The 15,975-nt window shown below is 38.8% G+C and overlaps 1 protein-coding gene and 1 long non-coding RNA gene across 2 annotated transcripts in view; one reads left to right on the top strand and one right to left on the bottom strand.

The window, feature by feature from the left end:
- Positions 1 to 2,984: 2,984 nt before the first annotated feature.
- LOC113412496 (SITS-binding protein-like) overlaps positions 2,985 to 15,975 on the top strand; it is a 32,020-nt gene continuing 19,029 nt past the window's right edge. The window contains exons 1-4 of the mRNA XM_026668169.2: positions 2,985 to 3,452; positions 9,713 to 9,884; positions 13,794 to 14,004; positions 15,139 to 15,289. Coding sequence (XP_026523954.2) covers positions 2,985 to 3,452; positions 9,713 to 9,884; positions 13,794 to 14,004; positions 15,139 to 15,289 — 1,002 coding nt within the window. The remainder of the gene's footprint in view (positions 3,453 to 9,712; positions 9,885 to 13,793; positions 14,005 to 15,138; positions 15,290 to 15,975) is intronic.
- Positions 6,770 to 15,975, bottom strand: part of LOC113412465 (uncharacterized) — a 76,934-nt gene continuing 67,728 nt past the window's right edge. The window contains exon 4 of the long non-coding RNA XR_015746627.1: positions 6,770 to 6,865. This is a non-coding gene — a long non-coding RNA (uncharacterized LOC113412465). The remainder of the gene's footprint in view (positions 6,866 to 15,975) is intronic.

Consider the following 15,975-nt stretch of genomic DNA (forward strand, 5'->3'; position numbering starts at 1 on the left):
GACTGTCTATAATCCCTTCAGCCAGGCCAAAATTCAGTATGGATATAGTGTTATTCACACTTGTTAAGACTCATGGCATTGTTGGGATGGAAGGGGTGCATCCATTCTCATGTTCCTTGATCTCCCAGAAGCTCTCACTACTGTTGAATATGGCATCCTTTTGGACTGATCCCAAGAATAGGGTTATCATATTGCAATGTTTCTGTTCCTTCCTCCAGGGACAGTTCCATGGAGAGGCGAAGGTTGAGGTTGGAAGCAAATCCCTTTGGTGTCAAGTGAATCTCACCCCCTTCCTAGACCTCACCCCCTTCCTAGACCTCACCCCCTTCCTAAGAGGTCTGTAGGGGCGTGCATAGCGCACCAACGTGCCTACCGTCCCTGTCCTATTGTTTCTCTTATTCTTTTATTTTTCTTATATGTACCCATTTCATGTATTCACAACTATGTATACGCTTATACTTATTATCTTGTAAACAATTGGCAAATCAAATAAATAAATAATAAAAATAAATCTAAATATGTAAGCAGCCTAAAACTACACAATCAAACCTAGCAGAATAAGCCTAGCAGAATATCTTGAGACTTAGCCGTAGGTGTTTAACCTTAAGATTACACTGTCAATCTCATATTTCAGTTTAAATTATTTCTTAGAAAGAAAGAATACATGAATTACTGAAATGATACATGAATGCAAACTTATTATCAGGAATGCTCTCATAATAAGGGCTACAAGGATAAAAAAGAGACCAATATTTTCTCCCAGAAAGTTTCAACAATGCAATCGATGAACAAATCGATGGCAGGAAACACTTACGTATGATATGTACATTTTGGGGAAGAGATCTACAAATGTAACATTCCCCTACTTTAAAAACATTCAGTTATTTTTAAAAAGGGCAGCAGCACCTCAAACTTAGCTTTCTAGTTTTTAATTAAAAACAAATTGAATTAAATCATAGTCCTATAAAAAGTCATATCAAGGGATGAACTCCAGTGCTCAGAGTTGTTAGGGACAGTTTGAAGTCTTCTGATTCAGAGGCTGAAAATCTTGACCTTGTCCGAGAAGGCTTCATCTGCACCCCAGGAATTAAATGAAGAAAGTACATCAGAGGGGAAAGAGAGAGGCCAGGATTGGAGCCCAGCAACATATCTCACCTTACTTGAGCTAATAATAAGGGCTGCATACAAGAAATTGCTTTTGTTATTGGCTCTTGTGGTCAACAAGAGTAGAATTTTCTACCTGTGATTCTGCATGCTGTTGTTCACTACATGAAACCTTGGGCTGGAAATGAATTATTCTTGAATCTTCCTGTAACCAGAGATCTATCTCTCCTGACTCTTTTGCTAAAATTAGGATTTGGGCCTGGTGCGTGTGTGTGTGTGTGTGTGTGTATGAGAGAGAGAAGGTGTGTGTGTGCATGTGTGTGCAGAAAGCCTTGAATTTGCAAGGTGTTTTGGGGTTAGTTCAGTAAAAGATTTATGACTGCAATAAATATATTGAGTTTATTATCCGAAAGCAGCTGGGTGTGTGTAACTGGCAGCACAGGACAGTGATGGAACCAAAGACTCTTCCACACAACCAGAATTTTCATTTCTAAACCCCTCACAAAACAGTTTGAAACCAACTTGTTATTGATGGTCTACTGAGTTCAAAATGCAGAGAATGTGGTGAAGCAATCAGCACTCGTCTTCTTTTCTTTTAGCTGACATCTAGTTGATTTTTTTGTAGTGGCATCTCCCACTAAGTCAAAAATGAAATAAATGGTGAAAGCTGTCCCTCTCCATGTTTTTCAGTTCATGTATTTGGGTGCATTTGCCTTATAATGAGAAAACAAATCTGACTGATTGCTATGGTGGAAGTGGTGGAAGGAGAACTTGACTGCAAAAGCAAACAAACAAATACATGTATTAAAATGTTTCAAAGACTTCCCAGCTGTCTTGCCACTGTTCCTCCGTTGTCTTTAAAGGTCTCTGTCAGTCGTAATAACATGCTGGAATTTTTGCAGCTGGGTACATTTGCAAAATATTGCACATTGCTTTAACAAGTAGGTGGTGGTGACGAGAATAAATTCTAAACAATGCATAAATAGATAAGATAGGACTGAATTTCAATGAAGGATTTAATTAAAAACGAATGGTTAGCTGTACCCCAATCTGGAAGGCAGGTGGGGAAATGGAACACATACAATGTATGCAGAAATACAGCAAATCAAAGAAAAATACTCTGCTTCTTACAGAGTCAGAAATAATCTCATCTTCAACTTGGACAATATTATAAAATCAGTCCGAGCTGGAACAGTTGGAAGTTGTGTATAGCACTCTGGTATTATTGTTGTTATCCTTGGACACTCACTTCTAAAAAAGAAGTGTTTGAGAGCGCGCATAAGGTAGTCCAAATACATTTGAACAGGGCTAAATAATTCAACTGCATAGAAATATTGGTCCATATCTACATCAAATAAATGACATCAGTTATGTATTCCATTTAACAATTGAATAACTGAAATTATCCAAGGATCCAGTGCTTACTAACACATCTAAAAGAGGCTTAGCATTCTTTGTAGTTAACTATCACCCATAGATTATCATACGTCAAGCACCTGGGAAAAATCTGGCAGGACAAATGGACCTGGCATTCCACATTATTTGCAGTTCTCTTTTCCGAGATCCCTCCCTTTACACTGCTCTGCAGCACTGGCTCAAATAACTTCCCCAGATTTAAGTCTCTTCTTGAAGAATGCATGGAGAAAACCTTTCAGGACTATTACTCTCCCCAGTTCTTTTTGTTTTTTCCCTTCCTGGGTACCAATGGTGTGGAATTATTGATAGACAGCCAGGGTCTGAAGGGTGGAGCTGGGAGAGAGAACAGAATTTCCTGCAAAATTCAATAACAGAAAGCTTGGGGCCCTGAAATCCCTTGCCAGATCTCCTCCTCTTCCTTTTACTCCTTCTGTCTTTTTTTTTTTTTTTTGCTGATTAAAACAATGCCTTACAATCATCCTAGGAACAACCCCAGTGCAATTCCAGAGGTGATGTGGGATTCTGGGCTAAAGGAAATGAATGAAACCTGGAAAGGTGTGATTGCCTGCTTTGGGGTAGCATTCTTCCTTCTGATGACCTTTGGGATTATTTATTGGCAAGTAGTGGATCAGCCAAGCACAAACTGGATCCTGAGAAGTAGTACCAGTGGTCTGATTTGGGATCGAAAAGATCACAGTCTCATTCTTCAGACTTTGAAAGAAGAAAGAATCTTGCTAAAGATTCACATGGGAAGCTTCCCAGATATGGAGATGCCTTTCATAAAGAACATATGTTGGCAGAATCAGTCTGAATTCTGTTACACCTGGGAAGGTCTAGTCGAACTGAAGGTCTTCCTGGACTCCAATCCTTCTCCCAACAGTGAGTGTTACAACATCAACTGGACTCCCCTTCACTGCCAGCTGAAAGTAAAGGTAACTAATTATAGCTTTCACTTATTTTATTTCTATTGTATTTTCTACATAACTTTATAACAAGGCAAATTCAGCTGTGTGATGTCAAGATAGTAATGATGTGAAGAAAGAATATGCATTTGACCAGCTTCGAGGTCAGGTTGGTGACTACAGTAGCAAACAGTTGCTGCATTGATCTTAGTTTTTTATTGAGAATATAGAAAATCTCTATTTCTACCTTCCCAGCATACAAAGCTATTTAGAAGTATCTGAAGAGAGGGATTCTTCTGTGTACATACTATGAAAATCTCAAGATGCAGGAGGGAATGGAGAATATAAAACTGGCACTCATGAAATTAAAAATGACAATTATACTATAATTAAATCCAAAAGTGGTTTCAGTGCAGCATTGTGGGTTAATGGGAGATGCGTTTATTCAATGAAGCTTCTAGTAAAGCATCCTCTCAGAGCTTTTTCTTGAAGGGATGTGGTTCCTTCACTTCTAAGAAAAAGGCAGTTACTTTATTTCCTTTCCATTTGCTAACTCAGCTTCCATGTATTCTCCTCTAGTTCTTGGAATACCTCCCCACTCCCACCCCAAAAAATGGTTATTGTGCAGGCACCAGCCATGGCTATCCAAAAGACTCTTTCAGCTTCTCCAAAGGCTGGAGGATACCGAAATGACTCTGGAAAGCACCACGAAGTATGTCAACAAGGCAAATTCTGTTGCCTCTTTCCTTGGATTAAGAGGATTTCATCTCCAACAGTATGAAATTCTTGAATCCAAGCTATCTTGCACAGCTTAATTGTTGAGAAGATGCTACAATAAACCCATCAAATATGTAAATGCACAAAAATAATGTGTCAAAAATAACAACTTAAGTAAGATGAGTGGCCAGCAAAACTAAATGTCCAAATGACAGCAGAAATCTTCTTTGCTATATTTACCTTGTCTATGTGTGAAGGCTTTAGATTAAAGTAATTTCAAAACTAGCAGATGTCTCTCTATCAGAACCAAAATGTAAGAACTGTGCTGCCTTTTTGCACATGTAAAGCTGGAAAAGATGTGTTTTCAGATGCACGTATGGGCACACATAATTGGAAATAGTCTACAATGAGAAATTAGCTCTCCTTCCAAACAAACGTAATAATTGAGATCTTGCAAAATGAATATTGCAGCCCAACAGTTTTTATATTTGAGATTAAGGACAATGGGAACGCAATGTTAATTAAGGAAATGTAATGAAAATGTGTTTTGTAATTAACAATTGATCTCTTTTTTTGCCCCCTTTCCAGTTTCTTTGTATACACTCTCAATCAAAAGGCATCATGTAGAGCTTTTGTCCTTTTCTTTCTTCTCTACACTTGCACAGAAAAAGGAGGAAAAGGAAATACCATGGAAAATAGTGAAATACAGAGGCACCTGAATTACCATAGTTTCACAGCTTCAAAAAATTTACTAATATGTTAGGCATTTCTGGAAAATAAATTCAAAATGTATGCTGCTCATGTGAGAAATGCTTTTCCATTTCAAAATTCTGGAAAGACAGAAAAAGGAGGAACAAACCATAACAGAAATAATATAAACAGTTGAATAAATTTACTCCATTTTAGGCATGAGGATTATGCTAGGTTAAGTTCCACCCATCACAGTGAATCATAGTTGGGTTTTTTTAGACATCCACCAACTGTAGCAAAAATAAAGCCAAATCTTTTCAGAATCATATCTTGGTGACTTGGAAGATGAGAGACCATACACAAATTCTAAAAGGTCTTGTTATATCTTCTTCCAGGGGTCTCCAAACTTGGCAACTTTAAGATATGTAGACTTCAACTCCCAGAATTAAAGTCCACAGTCCCAGAACAGTCTCAGGGGACTTCCAGCTAGCCAGCTTTCCATCTTCCAGCCCTTTGGATCCCAACTTAAAATATGTTTGAGACTGATTTGAGCAATTTTAATAATTTTGTAACAGCCTAAACCAGGGCTGTCAAATTTGCGGCCCACAGGCCAGATGTGTCACACTCTGGCCATACCCACTCCCAGTTTAGCAAAGGGGAAAAAGTCATGATATGTCATGTGACGATGCTGTGACAATGCGAGTTTGACTCCCCTGGCCTAAGCTATTTGAATAGCATTTAGAAATGGTACAGTTGTAAAACAACCCTCAATGTTTAAACCTCAACTTTAAATGACTCCAATGGCAGAGAATCTAGTCCTTTGAAATCCATACATTCAGATCCAATCTACAGTTACCCAATCAAACAAAATCCTAGTTGAACCAGGATGTATATATACATATTTAATCATACACAATGCATAATTAAAGTTTGGAATTTGCTACCACAAAATGTAGTGCTCTCTATAGGTTGGCTGGCTTCAAAAAACAAGTTAGACTAATTCATGGAAGTCACGGGGAACAATGGCTAATAGCCTAGCTAATAGTGAAGGCCATATGCTGGGAAAATATTGTGACTCTTTGTGCAATTGGTTGGCCACTGTGATTGTGAGAATGAACTGCTGGACTTGATGGCATGACACTTTTTAGAATACCATTGTTGAGCATGAGTGATTCATAGAGGTGTTTAACTCAGTATAGTGGACCCATTTTATTCTGAGGAAGCACTAAGTCAATCACTAAGGTTATTAGTGAGGAACCACTAAGATAAGGCAACACCAGTCTTTTGTCAAATTTATTAGTAGGTTTGGAGTTGTGTCAGTTATAAGCAAATTTGGAGCTGACGGCACTATTCAGATTATTTATGTTCATTATAATTATATAGATGGTTGCAAATGCAGGAAAGCTTCTACTAATATTATAATGACTATGGATTGGTTTGATGATGGAATCTGCTCAGGTAAACCCATTCTTCACATCCTGCTACCTTATATACAGTAAAGTACTTTGTGGATAATAGGCAAACAAAAAGCCTAACAAATGGCAGTGTTCTGTAAGAAACTATGTCAGCTAGCAGCATTTCTGTATGCCAGATAAGCTAAAGAGATTGTACTCTAGTGCTAGTTTTAATGACCTTCATTAAAGGGAGCAGAGGATTCAGGAAGAAACCTCTATCAATCCAGTAGTAATTCTAATATAGGATTTGAACTTTCAGTGCTGTAAATAAATCTTAACAGCCATCTTGTTACATCCAGAGAAAGTGGCTTTTCAAGTGAAAGATTATAATTCTCATAATAAGCAGTAAATACAGGAATTATCCCTTCAAGGTACTTATTATTATACACTGCCTGTTTTTTTTTTTATGGCAACAGAGTAAATCTTCGTTAATAATATGAGTACAGGATGGATTAATCATGTCACATTATATTTTAATTGGCTTACATTGACATATATACCATTGCCTTCAGCAGCCTTTTCTAAATCATTTCCTTTGGAGTTCTCTATCATTCTCAATTTGTAATAGCAAAACTTTTGACCCTGCATAAGAACAATATATTAATTTTAAAGATGCTATTCTAAAGAATCTTGTTAATTATAGATATTTTTTTAAAAAGTCAGAAAGGATATTTTCAATGAGATCATTCATAACTGGATTTCAGTTTTACTAAGACCTTTCCATAATGGGAGCCACAGGAAAATAAAAATACATTGACATTTACTGAAAGCTAATATGGTAAAAAAAAAATCTATCCTCTAATTTCACAAAGATATTCTTCCCCTACAGAATAGGATTCTAATTTTTCCACCTAATTCTAAGGATGCTTTAGAATTTATTTTGATAAAAATTATGTGTTTTTGTTTATACAGTAAATATACCGTATTTGCAGGCGTATACAAGACGACTTTTTGCCCTGAAAACATGCCTCCAAGTGGGGGGTCGTCTTATACGCCGGTAATACGTCTGTCACCGGTGCAAGAGCGACTGGGGCGTGGGGCTCGGGCTATGCGAAGCCCTTCAAGCCCAGCCGGAGTCTCTTCCTCCTCCTCCCCCACCACTCCCCCCACCCTCCACCCGGCTCGGGCGCTGCGGAGGCCAATCTGGAAGTGGGGTGGGGTGGGCGGGAGGTCTCTGGCGGCCGCCGCTTCAGCCCAGCAGCCCGAGCCGCGTAATGGCCCGGGGAGTGGGAGGGAGAAGGTGGTGGTGGACTGTGGCGCCCTCCTTCTGGGCAGCGGGCGGCGGGCGGCAATTTTGCTCCTCCCGCTTCTCCCTCCCTCTTTGAAAGACCGGGAGGGCTGTGCTTGGGGCGGGGGGTGTCTCGGGAAGTTCTGATGGGACCCTGCTGGGCAGGGGCCACCCGGCTCCCGAGCTGCTTTCAGGGTCCCTTGGGAAGAAAAGGGTCCGGTGGGCGGTGGAAGAAGCGAGGGACCTCCTCCCCCCCCTGTCCCATCCTATCCCTCCTCTTGTCCCCTCCTCACTTAAGAGAGAAAGATCCGCCTCCCTGCACCGAGCTGCCACCGGCGCCGCGTCTCCGGCCAGCGCGCAGGCGACTTGGGAACCGGCCAAGCGACTTTAAAACCGAGCAGAGGCCAGAGATAGCCGGAATTACCCTCCACACACACACACACACACACAGAGAGAGAGAGAGAGAGAGAGAGAGAGAGATGGCAGCTGTCTATCCCCCCACCCTTGAGTCCCGATGGCACGCATGCGGGGCTGTCACAAAGAAAGGGAGAGGAATTGAGTGCCAGCCTGAGAAAGGCGAAGCTGCCTCTCTAAAGCATTTTGGTGGCTTTGTAAGTTTGGGGAAAGGGGCAGGGGTGTCAATCAAGAATTATATCCAGAATACCCCAAGTGTTACAACTTACCGTATTTGCGGCGTATGAGATGACTTTTTGCCCTGAAAAACATGCCTCAAGTGGTGGGGTCGTCTTATACGGTGAGTATATAACAAACTCTATATTTTGAGTGGAAATGTTGGGGGCTCGTCTTATACGCCCAGTCGTCTTATACGCCGGCAAATACGGTACTTATTTTTATAAAGTAGTGAATGGAGAGAGTTTGATAAAAGATTGGATAAAGGCTAATACATTGAAGTTCATATCAGACAAGATGGACATATTGCCCAACTCAGTAGGGTTCAATCTTTTCTGGAAACATTTGCACCCTTGAAAAATTGCTCCCATAATTTAGGGATTCTTCTGATTTAGGGTTGAAAGAGGTGGCTCTTCTCAACTTTGATTTTGGTGATTTGAAGCATCCTTTATAGCATGCTGCATTTCTTCTGGACAAAGACACAGGTAGTCCTTGGCTCACAACCACAACTGAGCCCAAAATTACATCACTGAGCAACAGAATGGAGTTTTGCCCCATTTTACAACCTTTCTTCCCACAAGTTACTCGCTGCACTTGTTAAGCTAGTAATTTGGCTTCCCCGTTGTTCGTCAAAAGGTCACAAAAGGTGATCACATGACCTGAGACACAGCAGCCGCATGGCATGCAAAAAATACATGCCAATTGCCAAGCATCCAAATTTTGATCATGTGACCGTGAGGCTACTGCAATGGTCGTAAGTGTCAAAAACAGTCATAAGTCACTTTTTTCATTAGTGTTATGATTTTGAACAATCACTAAACAAAAGTTTGTAAGACAAAGACTTCCTATACTATGGTGTCGATTATACATTTTCTAGTAACCTCTTGATTGAGTAACTGTGATTTGTGGTATGTGGGGCTTTCAAAATAAAGCTGCAAAGTTGTAACTGAGAACGAACAGTATGATCACATCATGCTATGAACATGTCAGCGTTACCTGGGTGGTCTCTGGTCTGGCTGATCTCTCTCTTTGGTTTCCAGCGACTTTCTCATGTCATTAGCATGTAATGCCCTGTCGACTTTTATGGCTACCCGGAACCACTCGGAGAGTCGGTTTGGAATGTCCCTATAGGCAGTACTTGACTAATTTGCTTATCTAGGCTTGTTCTGAAAAAATGAACCAGCATCCGTTCAGGCAAAAGGGGTATCATCAACTGCAATGATCACTGGCCAATTTCTGAGCTGAATTTAGTATTTTGGTATTGATTTTTAAAGTACATGATGGCTTGAAGTAAAATATCAAGGAGTATCTTCGCTTTTATGTACTTGTCCCAGCTCTTTATTCATTCTTCTTGTGGCCTCACCAAGTGAAGTGAGGCAGAAGGCTTCAGGAAAGAAGATCTTCTCCTCCAATGTAGATGACCTTGTTTAGAAAGCTGTCCTCATACCTTTGGAGATATGTTCATTCTATTAAAACTAGCCAGAATCAGAAGCTGATTGTGTTTAAAAAAATCTCTTCATTCACGTACGCACAAGATTTCATTTTTTTTAATCTTGTCTTTTGCTTTACAGGATTGCTTTTCCATGGTTAACATCTCCTGGTATGGAGGAGCCAGTGTCAGTAGTCAGCATTGGCCTCTGAATAGTGTGAACATCAAGTCCCAACCGTTCACTATCAGTAACCTTAGTAAAAGCCCAAATGCATATGGCTCTGTCTTAGAAAGATATTTTTTGGGATCCACTGGTAAGTTTCCTTTTCTTATTTGATTTCCTAATTTGTGGTGTCTAAATACAGTAGCACACACGGCTTTGAAAACTTAGATTTAAAAAAGCCTTCAGGACATTGGGCAAAGTGTACTACCACAAATTTTTGGATAATTACTTCGTTGTCCTAACTGATTAAGAGAAAGAGGACAGAAATATTTGTAAGGTCTTCTGACTCCAATGCTAAAACAGCTTGTCCAGCATTGGCTGCCACTGTTCACTTTTATTAGTAGGAGGAAATGTTACTGCTTCATTAACTGGGATGTCTTGTTATGGTCCTGAAAGACTAAGAGGTGAAGGGCGCCTATTTAACTTAAGTAGTTAAGAGTTGTTAACCTAATCCTGTGTAGTTTTTTCTCCGGTAATATCACACTACTAACTAGAGCATACAAAACATTTGCTAGACCAATACTTCAGAATACAGCTCATCAGTCCGGAACCTGTATTATGTATCTGATATTAATACAGTTGAGAAAGTCTAGAAATATTTCACAAGAAGAGTTCTCCATTCCTCTACTCGTTGCAGAATACCTTATGCCACCAGACTTGAAATTCTAGACCTAGACAACCTAGAACTACGCCGCCTTCGGTCCGATCTAAGTATAGTATATAAAATCATACATTGCAATGTCCTACCTGTCAATGAATACTTCAGCTTCAACCATAACAATACAAGAGCACACAATAGATACAAACTGAAGGTCAATCGCACCAAACTTGATAGCAGGAAATACAACTTCAGCAACAGAGTGGTCAATGTCTGGAATACTCTACCTGACTCTGTGGTTTCTTCCCCAAACCCCAAAAACTTAAACTGTCTACTATTGACCTCACCCCTTTCCTAAGAGGTCTGTAGGGGGCGTGCATAAGTGCACCAACGTGCCTACCGTCCCTGTCCTATTGTTTCTTTTTTTCTTATATGTATCCATTTCATGTATTCATAACCATGCTTATACTTATACCTGTTATCTTATAATTGCTTGACAAAATAAATAAATCAATAAATAAAAAAGTATTGGCCTCCCCATTACTCAGAACTGAGAGTAATTTGCTACTTTTTAAATAACATAATTTGTGCATTATGCACAATGGTATCTACTACTGTCCATTCTGCTTTTGTGACAGTGCATGAGACTAGGCCGTCTTCGCCAATATGGGGACTTCCAGATGTGTTGAGATAACTCTGAGAATGTGCTGGGAAGGCACTCTCAGAATTAGCTTCTAAGAATCAAGCTCAATTCAAAAGAGTTCTTACCTTAAGAAACAGAGGGAATTTGCCCAGCCTATGCTGTCCAGAAGAAAGGGATTGCTTAGGATCACTGGTGGGCTGCTGCCGGTTTGGACCGGTTCTAGCGAACTGGTAGTTCCAACCACCACCTGCCCCCACCCTATCCTCTCCTATATTTCTGTCTTTCTGGCTCAGTTGACTTGCATGGCACAGCTGATTTCCATGCCTCAGCTGTTCTACTTACTGGGGCTGCCCTAGAAGGTAAGCAGTTGAGCTTCAAATGGCTGTATTTTGAACGCTGTGCACGTGCTCACCAAATCGGTTGTTAAACCGGTTGCAGCCCACTACTGCTTAGGATGTAAACCTTACAAGAGATTGAAGAGGCATGGGACCAGAGACAGTCCTTCTCCAAAACAGTTGATGTAGAAGACTTATCCCATGAAACACATCACATACCCCAAGATATTGGCTTTCCATAGAACTGTCAAAGTGATAGTCAAAGTGATAGCATTTCACCTGGTGTTTGGTAACATACAGTATCTGCGGTTATCTGATTGATTGTTGGTACTTGGATGTTGTCTTTTTATCAGATGATATTTTATCATATTGTATGTTGTAATGTCGAGGCAGTCGAGTTGTTTGATCATGAACAACTGAATTATGATGATCTTTATTGGAGTATAGTCTTGCATTTATATACATTTTTAGTTACCCTCCATCATTGGTTAACTTTGGTTACTGCTTAACTTTCGTTACTGTTTAGTACAGTAATCCATACAATTAATTATCTTTAGTTAAAGTCTAACATATGTCTACTTCCCCTCTCTAATCCTCCTTTATCCATAGATTAGTGACTTTGTTTGCCTGAGTTGTATTTGCTTGGAAACATTCTTTATCTGAGGTTTGCCATCCGAGACTGGAACATTCCAGCAATTACAACTCTACAATTGTACCTCTAATTTGTAACTTACCCACAGTCTTGGGAGTGTGGGTAAGGTAGTCCTCAACTTACAACCATTTGTTTAGTGACCATTCGAAGTTACAATGGCACTTTAAAAAATGCCATTGTTATGATTGCCTTTCACACTTATGACTGTTACAGCATCCCCATGGTCATATCATCCAGTTAGATACTTGGCAACTGGCATGTATTTATGACAGTTGTAGTGTCCCATGTGATCCCCTTTTATGATCTTCTGACAAGCAAGTGTCTTGCTTAGTAATAGAATTTTGGGCTCGATTGTGGTCATAAATCAAGGACTACCTGTATATAAATTTGAATGAATGCATGAATGAATGAATGTGCATGTACATCTTTCCAGTCCCTTACGATTTATATTGACTGTTTCCTAGTATGATTTGATTGCTTATTGTACCCTATGATTATCATTAAGTGTTGTACCTTATGGTTCTTGACGAATGTATCTTTTCTTTTATGTATACTGAGAGCATTTGCACCAAGATAAATTCCTTGTGTGTCCAACCACACTTGGCCAATAAAGAATTCTATTCTATTCTATTCTATTCTATTCTATTCTATTCTATTCTAATATTGTTAGGCTGAGAAAACAAACAACTAAAGGTGTTTTTTCTCATTTATAACTCTATACAGAATTGTCTGATTGGTCAAGTAGACTTTAACAAAGTTACAAATACATGAAGAGTGGATGTATGAAATGGAATTATAAGTTTAAATATATCAAAGGAATAGGATAGCAGTATGGTCCAAAACTGAGCAGGGTAGAATTAGCCTGTTGGATGCAGGCACTTTCCATATGTTAAAATATCTTGAAATAAAGAGGATTTATTTCACTTTTCCTTTCCATCTTAAGGAGCATAAACAGCATGATGGGATTAAAAACAGTTGCCACACTTTACATTGTAAAGCATGTTTAATGTTCTAAGTATTGCTGTATCTCTGGATTTCTGGTACCCTTGTGTCTCTGGCATGTCCCAGCTTAGCAGATCAAGGAAAAATGCTTCCTTCTAAAGGTTTGCCACAGTTCAGAACTAAGCTTCATACTGTGAAGATGATTTATTGCCAGGGCCAACAAGTCTGAAAATCAGGGAACGCCTCTCTCGTATGGTGTTTGGCTTGGAGATACTATTGATTAAAAGAAATATCTAATTATCTGGAGTTTCCATCAATGTTTGTGGACTATGGAATAATTATATCTCTTATACATACTCCATCTGTAAACAACAGAATGTTTCTGCAATCTCACCTATGTGCAACAAAAATAAAATCTGTGCGAGGCTTGTGTGACTTTATACATATAGCATACACACTCATACATAAAGGCCTATAGTACTGTATTGTATTAGAATTCCCATTTACAAGGATAGACATAAAGGAGCTGTAATCCAATACATCTGTAGAGCACTAGGTTGGGTTGACATATTAAGATACTAACTAACAAAAGACCTTGAAAAATCAACATCTTCAATCTTATTTCCCACAGAGTCCATCAAAAATTGCCTCAGCAGATGCTAGCACTTAATCCATCTTGGCTGACTATACTGGGAATCTGAAAAAAAAAACATGTTAGAAGAAAGCAATTGCAAACCACTTTGGAACCTTTATGTTTCACAAAGAAAAAATATACTGAAAAAGTATTTAATGATTCATGAATAATGCTTTTCTGTGTATTATCATTGAAGGAGTAACCGTGATGATGGTTTCAGATACACCAATCTCTCTCTCAGTGGAGAGAAATAGACATTTTTGCCTTGAAAATATTCCTGGCCCAGACTTGGCTGCCCTGCAGTACACTGTGTGTGAGAGTCAAAACATCACATCTGCTCATCAGGAACTGGTGAGAAGTCGACTTCCCAGACAACAACAAAGATTGCCAGATACAGACATACTTAGGTAAAAATTGTAAAGTGTTATAGTGTTGGATGATATCTCAAGCAGTTATTTAATGCCAAGATCTGGGAATTGTTGTCCTTACGTATTAAAAGGGCTCTAGACTGGGAGAAAAAGTCACAAGCCTACAGCCTGATCCTAAATCAGACTGAAAATCAGATTGTGGCTCCCAAAGATGAAGGTACATGTTTTGCTGCCTTTTTGAGTGGGGTACAAAAATACTGAAATGTAAAATAGTTGAAAAACATAAAGAAATGAGGACCTAGGATTATCAAACCTAGGAAACAGTAAAAAAAAGTCCTGTGCCTATATGTATAAATATCGACTATAGGGCAAGGAGTGGCAGAATCTGGGGATGGAATTAAAAGAGGGATCAACCTAGAATCTCAACATAACCACAAGCGAACTAAGTCCAACCACCCCAAAATCCATTAACTCCTAGCAGGTGCTTATCATTAAATAACGATAATCCTATGCTTAGGCGTTAGTAACAATACATCAATTTAATTGGATGGATCTGATCTTTTGCGCCTGACATCGATCCATCTCATAATCACCCTACCGACTGTGACCCTCACCTCGGAAAACAAGATTAAGTGTGGCCTGCCTACAAAACTTTCCTCATTGGGACCCAAGGCTTCTTCACTTATTTTCATTTGTCAGACACTGACTGAACATAATTGACAGAGTGAGAAGAGGTCTAACATGACAATTCACTAATTACAAAGGTTTGAGTCCACATGTTGGATTACTTTTATTCAGTTTGACCAAATATAAATTTCCTATTTCTTTTCTACTATGGATGAAAGAAACTTGTGCATGGTAGTTGAAAAGAGGTGTTTATATATATATATATATATATATATATATATATATATATATATATATATATATATATATATATATATATATATATATATAAATATTTCTGACATTATATATATATATAATATTTCTGACATTATATATATAATATTTCTGACATATATATATATAATATTTCTGATATATATATATAATGGAAATTCTCTGTTGGTATAGCCCAATTATGTAAACTATATTTTATTTTTATCATCACAAAATCTGTGATCCAGGCAAATCTATTGCTAAATCAAGCAAGACTTTTCTTTTTAATAGGTTGCCAGTCTGGAGATATTATGGTATAGCTGCTTCTGTTGCTCAAATGGAACGAGGACTGAGGTCTTTCTACAATAAGCTTCAAACACATAATCTTGAAGAGGGCATAATTGCTCTCAGTGAAGAGTCTACAATGCTACTTCAAAATATGGTATGTGTAGCAAATGCAAGTTATCATCCACAAAGTTCATTCCTCAACAATTTTTAATTCTAATATTCTGCATTAAATAATAGTTCAGAATATCATTGTTCAAATGCTTGGTCAACAAATCTTGTTTTGAGCCACAGGTATTTAGTTATGACAGTATTTAATAGCGATTGGTATATTTGTTAGCTATAGTTGTATGGTTTTAACAGGAAGAGAGGGAGGGGGGACGGGGGGAGAAGGACAGCACCAGACTTGGGCATACTGTTTTTTACTCCCTGAGCTATACTTTCAGAACTTCTAATCTACACTGTTAAAACATTTGAACAAGACATGGGTGCTATTATTAAATACTATTATAAATCTGACAAGCAGCTTCTGAGGCTTCTATTATCTAGGCCCTGACCAGATGCACCCAGTGACATCCAAGACAGAAGCATTCAGTACTACAGCATTGTTGAAAGTTATGATCTGATAAGCAGAAAATCATCTAAGCATGCTCAGCTCCCTCAACTACAACCACCCAAGAGTTTATTCAAGTTTTTTCTACTACGCTATACACAATATCCCTTTTGTGCTATTCCTTGGGTTTCTCTTTTGATGCCAAAGTACCAAGGAGGAAACTGGAAAATCTCTCTCGGCTAATTTAGGTGCTCAGCTGGAGCTCTCTTTAATAAGCAGTGGTTTACATA

The sequence above is a fragment of the Notechis scutatus genome, chromosome 1, assembly GCF_049901735.1.
Source record: "Notechis scutatus isolate UNSWTSFEM ecotype Mainland chromosome 1, rNotScu1.2, whole genome shotgun sequence".
NCBI classification, from domain to species: Eukaryota; Metazoa; Chordata; class Lepidosauria; order Squamata; family Elapidae; genus Notechis; species Notechis scutatus.